Source organism: Hypanus sabinus, chromosome 9 (assembly GCF_030144855.1).
Source record: "Hypanus sabinus isolate sHypSab1 chromosome 9, sHypSab1.hap1, whole genome shotgun sequence".
NCBI lineage: Eukaryota > Metazoa > Chordata > Chondrichthyes > Myliobatiformes > Dasyatidae > Hypanus > Hypanus sabinus.
Genome location: NC_082714.1, coordinates 136,999,427 through 137,020,045, shown reverse-complemented (window position 1 = coordinate 137,020,045; position 20,619 = coordinate 136,999,427). Strand labels below are relative to the sequence as shown.

General features: G+C 37.1%; 1 protein-coding gene across 1 annotated transcript; it reads left to right on the top strand.

Annotated features, from left to right (window-relative positions):
• Nucleotides 1-381: 381 nt before the first annotated feature.
• On the top strand, nt 382-19,877 carry oprl1 (opiate receptor-like 1). Its single transcript, XM_059978766.1, has 4 exons — nt 382-570; nt 710-949; nt 14,352-14,707; nt 18,535-19,877. Exons 2-4 carry the CDS (start codon nt 723-725, stop codon nt 19,053-19,055), a joined length of 1,104 nt encoding a protein of 367 aa, XP_059834749.1. The 5' UTR covers nt 382-570; nt 710-722; the 3' UTR covers nt 19,056-19,877.
• The last annotated feature ends 742 nt before the right edge of the window (nt 19,878-20,619 follow it).

The window sequence follows — 20,619 nt, the reverse complement described above, 5'->3', positions numbered from 1 at the left end:
GAATAGGGCGCTCCGAGTTCCAATTTCTCAGCTCGTTCAGAAGACCTGGGTTCAGTTTTGCGTGAGATTGGTGCTCCGAGCGACCTCTGGTGCGTGGTTTACACACTACATCCTGAGGTTATTTTGTGAAATTGCACTTAGACATTTTTTGCAAAGGTATTGGTGTTGACATTTACATTTTGTGGATGGGAACCAGCTGCAGAATGAAGCTTGCTATTTGAGCGCAAAGTGACAGTGGACAGTTCGGGAGTGAAGGCAAGACGCTGGAATTTAAAAAAAATAGTAGAGTGGGCGGGCACGTAGGTCAGTCAACCTGAAGCTAAACACTGCTCACCAGTAGCAGATTGGAACTTTGACGACTGTGAGGGTCCACATCGTTAAAACTAGGAACCTTCTCAGCACCATCCAAAGAGAGGAATGTGTCTGAAGATTTCAAAATACCTAACTTGTAGAGGATCTCAGCTCCATCATTCTGTTCTGGGCGGAACAACAAATGGAAGGAAATCAATGTGCTATCAAGCTGCACTTTGAAATTCATTAAGCTTTCTGAAGTCCACTTCTCTACCACGGGTACAGTGCTTGAAACGTAATTTTGTATTTCATTGTAATAATCTGTTCGTTGTTTATAATTATTTATTATATGCAAGCATACAGAAGTGTATTGCCGCTTGAAAAGATACATTGTGTTTCTTATGTTGCCTTACCGCAGGTCAAGAGGCACAATGGATTTTGACACCGTCTGCGCTTTGGGGAGTTTAAATCAGTTAAAATATCTTAATGACTCTTTCGATGAAAATTACACGATTCTTCTTGATCGCTGGTCTGACAATGTTACCGACCTCATAATAGACTGGTCAACCACGACTAAAATTGCCACCACGGTGATCTATCTATTTATTTGCATAGTGGGGCTGGTGGGCAACTGTCTAGTAATGTACGTAATTGTCAGGTAAGCATTTTATTTTTTATGTTTATTTCAAACAGTTTTAAAAACGTTTATATAAACGGGAAACTCAGTTTGTGTGTGTGTGTGTGTGTGTGTGTGTGTGTGTGTGTGTGTGTGTGTGTGTGTGTGTGTGTGTGTGTGTGTGTGTGTGTGAGCGTGCTGCCTCAGAGCGCCCTCTTAGGAATAGGACGGGGCTCGAAATTCATAGATCCCTCATATTACAATGCAAATAAACTACGGTAAAATACGGAATTCAAATGTTTCACAAATAATAGCTGTTCTATTTTTCATTCAGGTTGGTATATAATAAACTTTCATTGCGGAATAAATTGATAAGAACTTACAAATAACGAGAGCGCTCAATTCCTCTGAGATTATGTAAACTGACGTTGCGAACCTGGTTTTATTTAATATTTCTGTTCTTTCGGAACGGTAGATTACAAACTATTTTATGTAGATATTGCATGTTTTATGGTGTTAACCGGTTCCTATTACGGAGAAAGGGGATGGTAAATTGCCCGCTTGGAATGTTTAGGTTTATTCTGGGATGGGTATGCAGGAAATAAATTACTTTTCCCATTGTTTTCACTCCATCTGTAAAATGCGAAATACGTTGATATCCACTATAGTTCCTGGTGCAATGATCTCCTTTTTACAGCATTTATCAACGTCCATTGGATTAAATCGGTATAACAGTGAAATATGGCATTTTGGACCCAGAGGTCGAAATTGATTCACTTCAAATTTGGGAGCTAGTTTCGCCGTGACTGGTGATATGCGTTAAGTCAAATGCAACCAGTTTTCAGATTAGTTACATCGTATGATGAAGTTAACAAGCGTATTAAAAATAATAGATCGATCAACAGCAATAGATTCATGAATATTACTGGCTCTAATTTACTCCAGTTCTTATCTCTCCCGCTCAGCATCCATAAATCCATCGCCCCCCCCCCCAACTCATTGATATATCTTTACTATTGTCGCATATTCATTTATTTTGATGAGATGTATGTTCCACCCGTTGCTGATGTATTCTATTCGATTTTTTTTCCCATACAATTCTTTGGTAAGTTAACTGATTACTTTTGTCTTTATTCAAAACATTTTAGTAAATTGCCTTTCAATTCTGTAACAACTTAGTTGCTTCAAATCTCTTGAAATATTAAATAATTATATGTTCTTCTCATTTACTTTGAAGGATAAACTCAATATTTTTACATTTAAAATGCATCAAAAAAAAACCAACTCGTGGAATCTTTTGGCTCATTTGTCAATTGACTCTTGTCAATTGAAGGTTCCTCTCTCCTGACTTAGCCACTCTCAAGGTATTTCTGCACAGTGCCCTGAAAAGGTGTTCAGACCCCACAATTACTTTCACATTGTACTGTCTCATTTTCTAAATTTTAATTATATTGAAGTAGGATTTTTAGGCTAATGTATAAAATATTGTCCATCATGTCAAATCAAATGAAAAATTCCAAAGTCTGTCAACAATGTTCTAAAAATTAAAAACCAAAATTGAGAGGCTGAAAAAATCCATCCCCTTAGTAATTACTGTGCTAACATTCCTCAGGTGCAAAATATTATACTTTACCAACTCACCAAATTTGTTAATGTAGAAAATTGGAGGAGCAACTGTTTTCGATGAATCAATAAGATAAAATACCCCCCCCCCCCCCAAGGTCCAGCAGTATGGTAGATTTTCAACAGACCAAATCATAATGAAGATAAGATACTAGTCAGGGAAATGCTATTAGAGAAGCACAAATCTGGGGAAGGGTACAAGACCATCTCAAAGGCAGTGAATATAACTCAATGCAGTCCATCATGAAAAAGTGGAAAAAAATATGACACTACAGCCACACTGCTGGGGTCAGGTGGCCCCTCAAATTTAGTCACTGGAGAAGAATGGCACATGTAAGAGAGGTTACTGTGATGCCAACAGTCACTCTGAGTGAGCTGCAGAAGTCAGTGGCTGCAACTGGAGATGAAATTCATGGCTCCACAATCTCTAAGGCCTTGCACAAAAAAAGGGATATTTATGAAAGAGTGGCAAGGATAAAGCCCTGACCGGAAAAAAAAAGCATATCATTGTCTGTGAAGACTTTGCAAAGCATCTTAGAAGATGTGGAAGCAGATCTTGTGGTGGGTGAGACTAAAGTGGAATTTTCTGGCCTCAACACCAAGCAGGACATGTGGCGTGAATCTAATGCTGTGCCTCAGCTACGTAACACCACCCCTACTGTAAAGTAAGGCGGAGGTAGCATCATGCTATGGGGATGCTTGTTAGCAGCAAGGACTGGAAATCTAGTCAGGTTTGACGGAAAGGTGAATGCTGCTAAATACAGAGTGATGGTGGATAAAATACTGCTACACTCTGCCAGAAAGCTCAAACTGGGGAGTAAGTTTGTCTTTCAGCAGGACCACAGCCCTAAGTACACAGCCAGAACAACTATCTAGTAGCTTCAAATAAAGAAATTGAGTCCAGCCAGAGCCCTGACCTTAACCCAATCGAACATCTCTGGCAAGACCTCAACAATTCTGTCCACTTCTGCTCCCCAACCAACCTGGCACAGCTTGTGCAAGGAGGATCCCGCAAAAGTTACTTCATTGCATTGTGCAAAGCAAATAGAGACTTATAGCTGTGAGGTGGTTCAACTAAGGGGGATGAATACTTTTGAAAAGCTGACATTTCAGTTTTTGTATTTTTAGTTTTTCCATCCTTTTTGGGCTCCATTGTTGGGGTAAAGAGCACATGATTCACAAAAAAAAATTCTCAGTTAAATTTATCAGAATCCATAATAGTGATACTCATTTATGTGAACAAACGGCTGGGGCTGAATACTTTATCAAGGCACTGTAAATGTCAGTAATTTCTTGAAGCAAATAGGAGCACCATCTGTTTTTGGGACATGGCTCTCCACAGATTCGAAATTGATTATGCTTAAATGTCAAATTTGAAGTTTACCTGCTATTTCCCAGGTGAAATATTTCACTTCTGAAAGCTTGGAAAATGAATTTTACTGGCTTTAATCCACATAAAGCTGAAACTTCCTACCACTGTACTTGAATTGTAACTCTTCCCCACTAGCAGACATCATCTCATCAGTTATACATTCACCTTCTTTCTTCAAGGACATCTATGTCTCTTTCACAGTCATGCCTTTCTCCCTCTCAAACAGAAATGTATGCCTCTTATAATAGGTTCTGCTTTCTTTTCCATAATTTGTCCATTCTCCCCTTCACAGAAATGTGTCCCTTCCAAAGAGATAGTCTCTCCTCTTTCAGAGGCAGTCTAAAAAAATATCTTTCTAAAGGCTGTTCCCTGCCCCCCTCCCCATTCACAGGGACACTTTCCCATAGCCCTTCACAAAGACACAAATTCTTTACACTTTATACTTCTGGTTGCATTATAAATACTGTACATGCTGGTATTTATGTACATTTTTTCCGTATCAGTACTTTAACATAGAATTTTATTTTTGTAATTCATTGTTCGTTATAATTGTTGAATGCTGATGTTTCTTATTGCATGCCATGCTGCCACACCACAGCAAATTTCTATAGATGTAAGCTGACCTTTGGTTTGTTGAAGGTTGTACATATTTGCTTGCACCTGCGTTGCCGCGTGCACAGACAGTTATAGTGCACAAACAAGTGATGTGGCAGTCAGATCACACATACAAAAATGTTCCTGACTTCTTAATAAGCTGCTAAAGAAGCATTTATTAGTCTTTAAATAGCAGCTTGCTGCTGATGTTACTGTGTTGCATTCATGAAACAATTTAAAATATGGATAAGATGATATGGTTGTAATAAAGTAATTATGGCTCCTTTCAATACCTTTTAAAGATACCCAAAGATGTTTTGAACTGGATTATGCTTAAAGTTGCATAGTCAGATGTATCTTGTTTCTGGCAAAGTTTTATAAAGAGTTAATGAGGTAAAGAACTAGTTTTTTTTTGTGAGATAGGTCAGGAAAAGCAATCCATTCGGAACATGAGGCGAGTCCTCTGGAGCATCTTACATCCAGGCAATAGAATTGGTCAGAACTCCTGCTTTATTGCCTGGTGGCAAACTATTCAGAGGATGGAAATGGAAATCTGACCAGATTCTACACAATGACCCTACTGCTTCATAATCCTGTAACATCACCCTTCATTGTCACAAGTAATAACATTAATCGTTCGCAAAAATATTTGCATCCAAAACTGCTACGTGCTGTCTGATGCACTTTTTAGCTCTAAACAGGCTTTTGGATCCATCTTTTTAAACTGAACATTAACAAGTGTGAACTTAGAGAGCTGTTGCTCTTGTTGCTGATGTGCAGTGAAGATTACATTAAGGATTAGAGAATATGACAAAGTGTGAAAGGACTTCCCAAATCAATGCTGGTGTATAAATAAATTTAATGTTATCATTTGCCAATATCATGTCCAAAATTGTAAAACCATGATATATAGGAGGCAAAGTAATGTAGGAGGATCTACTCATCATTTAGCTAAGTATTTTCCAAGACCATTGACTGATTGCACCTTGGTGTGACCAGATGATTAAGATGCGAGGAACATCATCACATAAAGAGTTCTTTTGCCCTTTATCCTGAGATCCTAACAAAAACATTTCATGAAAATATTTTTTTTAAAATATCAATGATTTTATTGTTCAGATGAATAGATAAGATTAACAAGAATTCTATAACACCCATTTAACACTGCAATGTAGCCAAATTGAACTCAATTCATTGCTTTTGAAACCATCTGGGAAATGAGCAATTTTCATTGTTTTATTATTTCCTGCTATACAAGATACTTAAGAGCAAACAAAACAGCAAAATTTTAATTGCTTGAGATTAAATTAAATCCTCACTTAAGTGTACACATACTTCACTGGGGTTTCTAACCTGTCTTTTATAGATTGTGTTTTCAAATTTTCTTCTCTGGATTCTGTATGGGCACTGCCTACAGCAAAGGTGAAATTTTACTTTGACAAATTTACCAAAGCAAAATGTTTCTGATGCTCAGAAATGCCATTAATGTTTAAAAAGTCAGAAAAATTCTCAGTTAACACAACTATGGGTATTTGGATCAGGGAAGATACATTATGAAAGGCTCATGAAAGTTAATTGATGTAAATTGTGAACTGTATATTCCAGATTGGACCCACCATTTACATATACCGTCCAAATGTCTCTGTCCCAGAACTTTCCTTTTTCTCCATCAACAGCCCCACTTGCTAAGGATATCATGGAACTACGTGGTGAAGACCCGAGTTCATCAGCCTAACCATCTCCATTCAAAAATTGGTTTCATGTGAATCTTGCTGCAGATTCAGTAATGCAAATGCTACAAAATCTCGGCAAATTCAGAGTCCAGCGAAGAAACACAGTTGGAAAACGGATAGCAAAGCTTAGTGTCTAAAAGTGTGATGCATCCATATTCAAGTTATAGTCCTGACAAGTCAGGTCTTAGATACCGGTGATTTTCTGTGTAATTAGCAAAATCCTGGTCATTAACACTACTCCAGAAATTTATTAATGTTTGGGTCAGACATGATAATTAGTTTCACATAACCATTACTGCTACTTGTTGCTCTGAAGTTAAGACCATAAGATACGATCCATTTGGCCCACTGTGTCTGCTCCATAATTCAATGTTGACTCATTGTTGTTTTCAGCTTCATTCTCCCACCTCTTCCCTATAAGCCTCAACTACTTTACTAATCAAGCACCTATCAATCTCTACCTTAGCTACACCCAATGATTTGGCCTCCACTGCCCTCTTTGGCAACAAATTCCACATATTCGCCACCTTCTGGCTGAAGAAACTTCTCCTCACCCCTGTCTTAAACAGACGTCTCTTTACTCTGAGGCTGTCCCTTGGATCATGGACATTTCTGCTAATGGAAACTCCTTTTCCACATTCATTCTATCCAGGCCTTTCACTATTTAATTAAGATATTTATGCACAAAGATGTGAAATATTGACATTAAGTTTTAACCTATAATTTGAACATTGATGTAGTCTTTGTAATCTACAAGCTACTTTTATATTCTGGCAATCTGAAGTCTTATCCATTTGTGGCTCATTTTAATTTTCCATCAGCTTCCTCGATGTTTTTCTTGTAAGTTTCATTTCTCTTCTGTACCTGTTGTTCTGAGTCCTAGGGTAAGTGGCCGCACAGCTTTAGCATGGAAATTCAAATGTACCACCCGGACTATATGTCTATGGTCAGATTAATTACAATAATTAAACTCGAGGTCATACATAAAGGCAAAGGAGCACAGCATGAATACCAATAAAACAGACAAACTTAATCAAAGACAAATATGTGGAAACCAAAATAAAACCATAAGCAACAATTTAATTCCAGTTTGCCCTGATGTAATACTTTATGTGTATGAGGCAATTAGTGCTCAATAACAGTATGGTGTCATTTTTTAAGTGGTATGACTTTGGTAATTATTAAAAAAATACTAAAGAATAATTGCTGTAAGGTATGATTCAGATATTATATTTCACATTGAATATTCATCAGTTGAAATTGTTAGCGCATAAAAACTTTGTTAATTGTCTGTGAATCCAAAATTCACTTATGCAACATTCTCATGCAAATTACACCACCATCCTGGAAAATCAAATATCCAGTGGCTATCTGCTGCCACTGTACTGTCCATGCAGAAGTGGGTTGATTGGAATTGAGGAGAAGGAGTTATAACCATCCAGGACAACGAAGCTTCAAATCTTGGTAGAAGCAAAAGGTGCCAGGAACACACAGCAAATAATAACGGCCATTGATCTTGAAATGTTAACTTCTGTTTCTCCTTCCACAGAATGCTGCCAGGCAAATGTTTCAAGCATTTACATTTCTAGCATCTGCTTTTTTTAATTATCTCTTTTAAGCTGTTGATATAATATGAATTTTAATTTGGCCTTGCACAGATTTATCAGCAATGCTGTGGATAAGAAAATTGTTGTAACTGCATGGACTAATAAATGTAAAAAAAAACATTTCAATCAGGTTAAGGGAAAGGTTTAGGAGGTGTTTAGGCCAATTGTACCTAACTGGGTCTAGCTCAAGTAGACAACTGGGTCAGTATGGAAGAGTTTGGCTGAAGGGCCTGTTTTAGTACAGTGTAATGCTGTGACTCGATGACTTGATAAAAAGAGAAGCTAACTTTTACAATGTACTAATTATAGCCTCAGTAATACACTTACCTGACTTGACTTTGGCTATTATTTGTAATTAAACCTATAAATTTAAAGCTGGTCTAAAAGGAAATTGCTTTATCTTCCTATGGCCTGTAATTGCAGCCTAGAACCTGTATGATTTGATTGTTTATCTGCCACAGATAAATATTTCCTACTTACATTTAAAAATGTTTCTCACCTAGAGAGGCTGTATATTTATTTACTGATAATTACAACTACACTTGTGGTTGACATGCTGATACATTTCAGTGTTGCTTGTGAATGCTGTTACCCTGAGTTCACAATGTACAGTGAAAATACAAATTTATTTGTTACATGGTCATTTATGATCTTCCTGTAAAAAAGAAACAAGGATAAAATCTCATGATTTATGAACAACATTAGAACTTTCTCCAACATTATAGACAATACACTCAGTAGTCGTAAATACTACATCATAAAAATAGGAAATACTATGAAATTGGGTACTTAGTCTTAGTTGAATTTTAGTAAGCAATATGTATATCTAGGTGATTCCTGTCATTTATTATTTGAACTTCCTTTGTTAAACATGTTATTTTATGCAGTATATTTGAAGTATAGCCATCTCTGTGGTTTCAGCTCATTTTATGCTCCTGACATTGCTTGATACTTGACTGAAAATGAAGGCTTGCATCTATTAACTATTTTCATTACAAGCTTTCTGACAAGAAGAAGAAATTAATTGCCAAACGTACACAAACTCTGAGGATGTTCTTTAAAACTGATTCGGGACTATGAAGAGGACTTCCACCTTCTTCATAGCCCAAAATCAGCTTTAAAGAAGACCCTCAGAGTTTGCATATATTTAGCAATTAGTCAAGGCTGTGGACAGAGTGGCAGGATGGAATATGTAATATTTGGAAATTCAAATAATGTGATAGTGATATGACTCGAGTGTTTGAGTGTTTCTTTGTGAGTTCTGGGACCACATTTCTAATCATTTAACCCATAAATTCTTCTTAAAGAAGGTGATCTTCCATCATTATCAACTCATGATATGGATCTGCTCCAGGGTAATAGAACTGAAGTAATAGCTACATTTAAGGTATAATGTTAATTATGTAGTTAACCTGTGATTTTGATGGGTGAACTAAGACTCATTTTTTCTTTTATAGATCTCTACCAATGGACTGATTTGTTTCTGTAATATTTAAATACCTAGCAGAACAGTGGGTTGTGATCAGGAAAATAAGTATTTAACTTCATTACTCTCAAATGCCATTATTGTTAAGTGACCGAACAATGTTATAATTGGGGATTTTGTTGACAGCATATGATCTGCTTCTTGCTAAAGTTATGACAGCGATTAGAATGGAAATATTCTTTCTGATGTATTGATCTGGCTGCTCGGTAAACTGCAAACACTCAGCTGGTAAAGCTGTGCAGGATTAACTGGTGATATGAGCATTCCCAGCAATAATTCTAACTTGAAAGGGGCACATTTGAGAGAGCACAGTGATGTGGATCTACTCCGATCTCCACTCTTATCATGGCAGGCCTAACATGGAAAAATGTAGGATGGTTGAGTTTTGAAGCAGTGGTTGTTGATGTCCAAGCAATAAATAAATATGTCTTAGGAATCACGGTAGTCTATTGTACATTTATAAGCAGCTTTCATTCAACTTCTAGAATATTTCAGACCTGTTTCTTTTGCAAGATTTGTCTTTTGTGTGCATGGGAATTTGTTTCGATGACGTGCAGTTCCAAATCTGAACACTGAGGTATGAGGCTTTGCATTGATAAAATACATGTAAATTGATGTGAACACTTAAATTTTCCTTTGGACTGGCAAGACCTCCTGGGACAAATCTAGGAAAATGATATTTTTTCTAAATTTATAAAGCATGGCATTGAAAGTTTCAGATGATAGGAGTGTAGTTAATTGTTTGGACCACGCATGTTTGATTTCTGAGCCTGCCAGAGGTAATGCTGCTTGGTAAAAGATAATGATACTGTGAATAGAAATAAGATTTTTCATTATTTCATAGAATATTCATTAACTGTAAATATATTGAAGTATTAGAAAAACTAACTTTGCAAACAAGGCAGATGACTTGATATTTGGTTCTTACAGTCAATTGATTTTTGGTTCATACAGTTAACACAAAGTATATGGAAAACAAATTCAAATAATTTAAAGTTACATTGTGTACAAGGATAATTTACAGTCAGATAAAACTATTCCAAGAAATAGGGATAAGTATCAATCTCAACTAAAAACATTGGAGTCACTTGTTTGGAACGGAATCAGAAGACCATTAGGTCCCATAATAACTCCACATGATAAACCTGTAATGGGCAGACCACCCCCATTTGGAGGGGTCATGGGGAAGGGGCATGCTTATGGACATTTTCAACCGCTCACTACTATGAGCAGAAGTTCTCACTTGCTTCAAAAAGGCAACAATTATACCAGTGCCTAAGAAGGATAATGTGGGCTGCCTTAATGAGTATCGCCCGGCTGCACTCACATCAACAGTGATAAAATGCTTTGAGAGATTGCTTATGTCTAGACTGAACTCTTGCCTTAGCAAAGATCTGGACCTATTACAATTTAATTATTGCCACAATAGGTCAATGGCAGACACAATATCAATGGCTCTCCACATGGCTTTAGACCACCTAGACAACACAAACACCTAAGTCAGGATGTTGTTCATAGACTATAGCTCAGCATTCAATACCGTCATCCCCACAATCCTGATTGAAAAGTTGCAGATCCTGGGATTCTGTATCTCCCTATGCAATTGGATCCTTGACTTCCTAACTGGAAGACCACAGTCTGTGCAGACTGGTGATAACACATCCTCCTCTCTGATTATCAACACTGGCACACCTCTGGGGTGTGTGCTTAGCCCACTGCTCGACTCTCTGTATACATGTGACTGTGCGGCTAGGCATAACTCAAATGCCATCTATAAATTTGCTGACAATACAACCATAGATGGTAGAATCTCAGGTGGTGACGAGAGGACGTACAGGAGTGAGATATGCCAACTAGTGGAGTGGTGCCGCAGCAACAACCTGGCACTCAACGTCAGTAAGATGAAAGAGCTGATTGTGGACTTCCGGAAGGGTAAAACGAAGGAACACATACCAACCCCCATTGAGGGATCAGAAGTGGAGAGAGTGGGCAGCTTCCAGTTCCTGGGTGTCAAGATCTCTGAGGATCTAACCTGGTCCCAACATATCGATGTAGTTATAAAGAAAGCAAGACATACATACATACAAGGCTATACTATTTTGAAGAGATTTGGCATTTCAACAAATACACTGAAAAACTTCTATAGTTGTTCCATGGAGAGCATTCTGACAGGCTGCTTCACTCTCTGGTATGGAAGGGCTACTACACAGGGCCGAAAGAAACTGCAGAGGATTGCAAATCTAGTCAGCTCCATCTTGAGCACTATCCTACAAAGTACCCAGGACACCTTTAGGGAGCAGTGTCTCAGAAAGGTAGCACCCATTATTAAGGACCTCCAGCACCCAGAACATGCTCTTTTCTCACCATTACCATCAGATAGGAGATACAAAAGCTTGAAGGCACACACTCAGCGATTCAGCAGCATCTTCTTCCCTTCTGCCATCCAATTCCTAAATGGACATAGAAGCTTTGGATACTACCTCACTTTTTTAAAATAGACAGCATTTCTGTGTTTGCATGTTTTTAAAATCTATTCAATATACGTAATTGATTTATCATTAATTTATCATTATTATGCTTTATTTTATTTATTATTTTTTTTTCCTTCCTGCTAGATTGTGTATTGCATTAAACTGCTGCTGCTAAATTAATAAATTTCATGTCATATGCCAGTGATAATAAACCTGATTGTGATTCTAGTGAATAGACAGATAATTTGGAATGGTAGTGGGAGATGCAGTTGGCCACTCTATATCTTCTTGCCAGATAATACGTTTATTTTTAACAATACCTTACAATTGTCTCTTTTGTCAATATAGCAGTATAAAATGGTATAATGTATTAGCTCTTGATTTCAAGGAAGCATTGATCACAGCCTTGAAACTTTTTCCCAGCCCAGTGGCAATTTCTTCCTGGAGTCAACCAGATATCCACATGGTTCCAGAAAAGATTCCTGGAATCATGTAGATGAGCAATTAATTACTGATGGCAAACCATTTAAAGAGGTTGCAAATATAATTAATTACATGTTAAAAAAAACTCCAATTATTTTCATTGTTAAGAACCTAAGGTGTGTGTTTGGCAAACACCTTCTGGCATGACAATGTAGTACTGAAATCAATTTCATTATTTCTCTGTCATTTAGCAAATTTCTCATAGTCTTCCTTTAACTGTGCTCACAGAATATTTATTATTGAGATAAAAACCAAGAATGGGACCTTCTGGCCCCTCAAGCTGTGCCACCCATTCAACAGTCCCCTGGTTTAATCCTAGCCTAAACACAGGACAACTTACAATAATTTTCTACTGAGAACCATGTATTTCTGAGTACTAGTAGTATGATTTACAATCAGTACATTTTGGAACTGTGGGAGGTAACTGGAGCACCCGGAGAAAATCCACGTGGTCCTAGGGAGAACGTACAAACTGTGGCAGGAATTGAAGCCTGGGTTGCTGATACTATAAAGCATTGTACTAACCACTATGTTACCTTGCTACCCCCACTATGAAGCAATACCAAGCAATTATACATTTCCCTATCCTGATATGAGTAAATTCACAAATGCTAGAAATCCAAAGCACAAACTCAGTAGGTCAAACAGGACTCCTAATGGAATGTTTAATCCTTTCCATAGATGCTGCCTGGCCATACATTTCCCAACGTTTAAAAGCAATTTGTTTGTACAATACAGCATTCTGTGTACTGTTTAAAACTGACTAAATTTATTTTATTTACATTACTCGTGTACTCTTTATTTTGGGTTAACCCTGATATTAATAGGTATTGGTACGAAAAATTTAATGGGAAAACAATTATCGATCATAGCAAGCGGGTTTCATAATACTGCTATGAGATCAGCATTTAGATAATTTTCATTAAAATTACTTCAGCTTCATGTGAGAGTATTTTCTACAGCATAAGTATTTGTTCAATGACCATTCAGATATAAATGGCAATAGTAGTACTGTAATGTCAGCTGTTTTGCTGTTCTATTGATACATTTTTTTGTGTAATAAGAGTTTCAAACAGGATATTGTTTTATGTGGTGGTAGGAAAAGCTTTAGCACTAAGGTAAACTATTATAGCTTGTTTTTTTTTAATGCTAAGGCACTGTAAATTTTATGATGCCCATCATGCCGTTTGGCGCTTCACTGAAGACTGCTGAATTTGAATGTTTCACTTGCTGTCAATCAATTTTAAAGACACTGAATTTCTAGATATAAATTTCACCCAATCAGAACTCTATTGGCATCCTGCAACCACTATGTCATCTTGTCCACATTACCTTTCAAGACCTTATGCCCAGGATTCTCAATTGAAGAGTGAAAAGGAATACCAGAAGAAATTCCCGTACAATAGAAATTGTATGGAGCAATAGAACCCTTTATCAATTGTAACCTTGATATAAATTAAAGAAATTTAATGTGAAAATATTTGAAAAAAGTGTTTGAGAAAACAAAGGAATGAAATTGCTCCATCAGAAGAATTGCTTCAGTTCAGGAGTAATTGAATAAATAACCTACTTCTTGTGCTGACATATTTTTGATTTTAATGTAGTAAGAAAGAACATTTTTCCCCAAAGAACTAACAATTCATTTGCAAGTAGGTACAATCATTCTTGTTTGTGCCATAGAGTGATTCATCTGTGCAATTATTACATTGTTGTTCACTGGAATGCATTGTACTAGATGTGAAAAGTCAAGCAATGGACCAACCTTTCGACAAAATATTGTACCAGAACAATTGCTTACGTAATAGTCATTTCACAACAAACAGAACATCATTAGGGTGTAATTTTCTGTAAATTATTGAGGTGGAAATTGTTTGATTTTGTTACTACACCGTCAGTACTCTCTGCTGGATTAATATCTCATTTGTAAGGTAAAAATTGCACTGTGGATTGTGTATTTATGAGGGCAATGTTTCAATATCTTTAATAAATGTGATGTATAAATCTGTTCATATGTTCAATTATGCTGGTTAAGTTCCAAGTAAAACTCCAACTTTCATAAGGTTAATTTCTTACAGGTTTACCAAGATGAAGACAGCAACAAACATATATATATTCAATCTTGCACTTGCAGATGCATTAGAATTAATAACATTACCTTTCCAAGCGACTGATGCACTCTTGGGATTCTGGCCTTTTGGAAATATTGTCTGTAAATTAGCAATCTCAATTGACTACTACAATATGTTCACCAGCATCCTAACTCTGACAGTGATGAGTGTCGATCGGTACGTTGCGGTCTGTCACCCAGTTAAAGCATTAGATATGCGAACACCCTTCAATGCCAAGGTTGTAAATGTGTGCATCTGGGTGTTTGCTTCTGTAATTGGAATACCAGCAATGATCATGGGATCAGCTGACACCGAAAATAAGGGTAAGTCACAGCAAAATGTCACTATACATTAAGATGTATGTAGTTTAAAAAGTATGCCTTTACTAACATTACTGATGATCTACCGCACATTACTGCTTCAAAGTTCCAGTGACCTAGGTTCAACTATGACCTTTGTTGCTGTTCATATGGAGTTTTCATCTACTCCCTGTGACCATAGTGGTCTGTCCAATTACTCCAATTGTCCTACCACAATTTAATGATGATTAGGGTAGTAGAGTGGTTCAATTGATGGAATGTGAGGAGAAAAGCATCCAGGAAAAATTATTAGGGATAGGGCACCATGGTAACATAACGGTTAGCAGGACATTATTGCAGCTCAGGACATCAGGGTTCAGAGTTCAATTCTGCCACCCTCAGAAAGTTTGTGTTGTGCAGAAGAACCCTCCAGGTCCTCCAGTTTCTTCCCAGAGTCCAAAGATATTGTTTAGATGGTATATTGGTCATTGTAAAATGTCTTGTGATTAGGCCAGGGTTAAATAAGTGAGTTGCTGGGTAGTGCAGCTTATTGGGCTGGGAGTCCCTGTCCCTAAATAAGTAAATAGTAAATATGAAGATTGCTCCATTAGCTGGTCAGAGAGTGAAAATATCACATGGATTCAGATTTGGAGGCAGTCTAGAGGTTGAAGAGCTAATTGGAAAAGTGCAGTAAACAGATTTAATGTGTAATCACAAGATTCAGTAGATGCTAGAAATCAAGATCTACATGCATAGACCTAATATGTATCTAATTTGGGGTAATTTTAGTTTAAGGATGTTTAGTAGACAGGGAGCTTGACGGAGATTTCTTTAGCATCACAACTTTGCTGGCATTATATACTGTATTTACAATGATCAGTATTGTGTATGAACAATATATTTGCCATAAATCGTAGCCCAGGATGATTGTTTTCCTGTAGGTAAACTATGCATTTTTAGCAATGGCAGCCATTGCAATAGTGAAGTTTGTGCAGCGAAAATTATGACTGAGAAGGTGCTCAGGAAGATGAATGGTCTGAGGGTGGATAAACCTCCTGGACCTGATGGGATGCACCCTCAGGTTCTGAAGGAAGTAGCTGGAGAAATTGCAGAGGCATTAACAGTGATCGTTCAAGAATCAATAAATTCTGGCATTGCACCAGATGACTGGAAAATTACAAATGTTACTCCACTATTTAAGAAGGGTGGGAGGCAGCAGAAAGGAAACTATAGACCCTGTTAGCCTGACTTCAGTGGTTAGGAAGTCATTGGAATCAATAGTTAGGGATGAGATTACAGAGTACCTGGAGGCACATGACAAAATAGGCCAAAGCCAGTATGGTTTCCTGAAAGGAAAATTTTGCTTGACAAACCTACTGCAGTTCTTCAAGGAAATTAGAAGCAGGGTAGACAAAGGAGATGCAGTAGACGTGGTGTACTTGTATTTTCAGAAGGCCTTTGACAAGGTGCCGCACATGAGGCTCCTTAGCAAGATAAGAGCCAATGGAATTACACGGGAGTTACTAGCATGGGTGGAGCATTGGTTGGTCGGCAGAAAACAGAGAGTGGGAATAAAGGGATCCTATTCTGGCTGGCTGCCGGTTACCAATGAAGTTCCACAGGGGTTGGTGTTGGGACCGCTGCTTTTTACAATGTATGTCAATGATTTTGATTGTAGGATTAATGGATTTGTGGCTAAAATTGCCAATGATACAAAGATAGGTGGAGGAGTGGGTAGTGTTGAGGAAACAGAGAGCCTGCAGTGAGACTTTGATAGTTTAGGGGAATGGGCAAAGAAGAGGCAAATGAAATACAATATTGGAATGTGTATGGTCATGCACTTTAGTGGAAGAAATAAATGGGCAGACTATTATTTAGAGGGGGAGAGAATTCAAAATGCAGAGATGCAAAGGGACTTGGGAGTCCTTATGTAGGATACCCTGAAGGTTAACCTCCAGGTTGAGTCGGCTGTGAAGAAGGCAAATGCAATGTTGGCATTTTTTTCAAGAGGTACTGTATAGAATACAAGAGCAGGGATGTGATGTTGAGGCTCTACAATGCACTCGTGAGACCACACTGCAGTTTTCGGTTCCTTTATTTTTCGTGTGCAGTTTTCGGTTCCTTTATTTTAGAAAGGATATACTGACATTGGAGAGGGTTCAGAGAAGATTCACGAGAATGATTTCAGGAATAAGAGGGTTACTGTGTGAGAAACATCTGCAGCTCTTGAGCTGTGTTCCCTGGAGTTCAGGAGAATGAGGGGGGAATCTCATAGAAGCATTCCAAATGTTAAAAGGTCTGAACAGATTAGATATGGCAAAGTTATTTCCCATGGTAGGGGATTCTAGGACATGAGGGCATGACTTCAGGATTGAAGGATGTCCATTTAGGACTGAGATGCAGAGAAATCACTTTAGTCAGAGAGTTGTAAGTCTGTGGAATTTGTTGCCATAAGCGCCTGTGGAGGCCAAGTCATTGGATGCATTTAAGGCAGAGATAAAAAGTTCTTGATTAGCCAGGGCATCAAAGGGTATGGGGTGAAAGCTGGGGGGTGGAGATGACTGGAAGAATTGGATCAGCCTATGTTTGAAAGGTGGAACAGACTCGATGGGCCAAATGTCCTGCTTCTACTCCTATATCTTATGGCCTTATGATCTTAGTTAGACACACAAACTCTGAGTATCTTTCCTTTTCCTAATTTGACTGGCACTGTGAGTGACTAGGATCTGGAGTATAATATTGGGAGTATGTGAGTAGTGGAGGCAGATTCAAACACTGGACTCAAAGAAAAAAAGAATTAAAAAGAATAAGAATGAAAAAAAAATTGCAGAGTTATGGAATGAAGCTGGGGAAGTGAGATAAATGAATTTATCTTGCACAAAATCAGCATGGGCTTATTCTGTAGCATTTGTGTGATTTGTGCCTGCTAGCATCTCTTAGCTATCACCCTTATGAGCTTAAGGCAAACATTTTAATTGGGCACCTAGAGTCTTCTGGTCGACATAATTTGGTTAATCACTGAACAAACTTGCTTAGTGAATGGCTTGAGAGTATAATCATAGCATGACACATTTATAATGACCGTTTCCACAATGTACAGAAATGGGATAAATTAGTCGTAACATAAACTGTGTGACTTTAAAATGGAGACAGAATAAAATCTTCACTTTCTGGTTTAGTTAACACTTACCAAATTAGGACTGATTATGCTTGAACTTGTCCCTTCATATTTAATCACTTAGTGTATCAATTAATAATTCAAAGTTTATTTTAACTTTATTTAGAGACAAAGCACAGAACAACGAACCATGCTGCCCAACAACACACTATTTAATCCTAGCCTTAGCACAGGACAAGCCGGTTAGTGGTGTAGTGGCATCAGCACCCGACTTCGGAGCAAAGGCTCCCTTGCACGTTTTCTCTCTGTGTTGGGTTGAGCATCAAGTAGGAACTTGGCCTCGTAAAAACAAGAAAGCTTGCTAAAAGAAAACGCCATCATGATGGCGTCCCAATGACTCCACTTAGAGTTAAGGGCATTCTTCTTCTTAGCTCAGGACAATTTACAATCACCAATTAACATACTTAACAGAATGCCTTTGAACTGTGGGAGGAAAATGGAGCATCCTGCGGAAACGCACAACCTCGGGGAGAACACACAACCTCTTAATGACGCCGCTGGAATTTGACTTTGAACTACAACATCCCAAGCTGTGATAGCATCACGCTAGCCACTATGCTACTGTTGCACCCCCGCCAATATGCAAGCTTATTGCAAAACACTTGCAAGCTTACTGCAATAGATGTGACAATATTCAAATGTTAATACATTGTACTTTTTCCTTTTCTTTCAGAAATTGAATGCCTTTTGGTACATCCTCAGCCCCACAGTTACTGGAAGCCTATAATTGAGATTGCTGTGTTTTTCTTCTCTTTTGTCATCCCAGTTGTTGTCATAACCATTTGCTACACATTAATGCTCAGGCGGTTGAGAAGAGTGCGCGTACTTTCCGGGTCAAAGGAGAAGGACAGGAACCTGCGCAGAATCACAAGAATGGTCTTGGTGGTAGTTGCTGTCTTCATTATCTGTTGGACTCCAGTCCATGTTCTAGTGTTGGTGCAAGCTGTGTGTAATCGTGAAATTTTAACTATTATGCCAAGCTGGCATTTTTGTGTTGCCCTTGGCTATGCCAATAGCAGCCTCAATCCTGTTCTTTATGCCTTTCTGGATGAAAATTTCAAAAGATGTTTCAAAGAATTTTGCTTTCCCTCTGCTCTTAAATCAGAAATTAAGACATCAAATGGTATGAGAAGTATCACAAAAGGCATTGCACTCTCATGTAAGAATACAGATGGCAATGAAAATGCTGCATGACTAGAAATGGGGGCAGTTTCAGCTGCTGGCCATCAGGAGAACAAAATAATCAAATATGGAGATGACCCAAACTATAGGCCTTTGAAGTAAATATTTCTGCTGCAATTCTAGCTCAAATAAATTAAGAACTGGTTCTTAAAAGAAAACTAATAAAAATGAATTTCAGACATTGAAAAATTGCACAAATTGATACAAGAAATTATCAAAAATATAAACAGGCATATTAACTCAAATTTCAAATTTTCAGACAAGTCACACTCTCCACTAATAACTTTAAGCAAATCTTTGGGCTATAAAAATTTCATTTAATTGTCAGATGTATTATATCGAATTGAATTTATTGCATGCTACTGAAATATGCTGATCATTTCATTGTATAGGAAGAAGTAATTAAGGGCAATGTCTGGCTTAATAAATATAGCATTAAAAAGTTATTACAGTTACAGATGAATTAACTTTAAAAAAGGACTTGGAAATTTCATATTTTTGGATGCTCATGACCCAAGTTAAAATACCTAAGGCATAAGAGAAAATAAAATATTGTAAAATTATTTGTATGAAAACATAAATTATATTTATTTAATTGTAATAAAACTTTTTATTGCAAGGCATGAGGTACTCAGAGAATCATATAATAGCATAGGTTTGCACTTTAACTTTATTTGTGATTGTTTACAAAAGATGCAACTTTAATGCTTGCAGCATGAACCACATTCCAATATAATAGTCCGATATTCCTTTTTACCAGTTTCTATGTATAAAATTATTATCTTAATGTTTAGAGCATATCTTTATGTGCAGTGAATACAGTCACACGGTTTAATAACAGTCTCTGTGAACAATTCCATATCAAATTCATCTTCTTGCTATTTCAGAAGAAGTATTTCCCTTATATAATTGGTTCATAGACCTTAAAAATATCAGATAAAGGAAATGAAATTTGAGCATATTAAACATTTATAAATAATTCCAAATATAATTTCAGGCTTTGGTCATTCAAATCACCACTTAATCATTCTCTGCAGATGATCATTTCTATAATCACATTATACTCTTTTGAGATTCATTCTGAATGTTGTTTATAATAATTTCCATTGAGGAAATTATTTTCATGGTTAAACATTTCCAAAATGCTTTGTACAATTATTTTGTAATAAGTGCACTAATTATGTGAAACATATATTATGTTAATAATTATGTAAGTATTAGTCTTAATGTAATTGTGTATTTACCTGTTAATTGAAATTAGCTAAAATTCAAGAAATGTTTTGTTTGACTGTATGTCTGACTGTCTGATTCCAAGTTAAAGCTGAGCTGTGTCATCTGTGATGCCAGAATATTCCAAAATATTTGCTGTTATTGAAATTATACACTGCAGTAAATTGAAAATGTATTGATGTTGAACTTGTATTTGTCTCTTGCAACAATAAATAAAAGTTATAAATATACTTAATTAACTCATTATTTAATAGTCAATACCATGGTAAAAACTCACTCTAAACTTAAGGAATATTGTTTGATGGAAAGCTCTCAATTATTGGTGCACATACAAGAATTGCTTCTG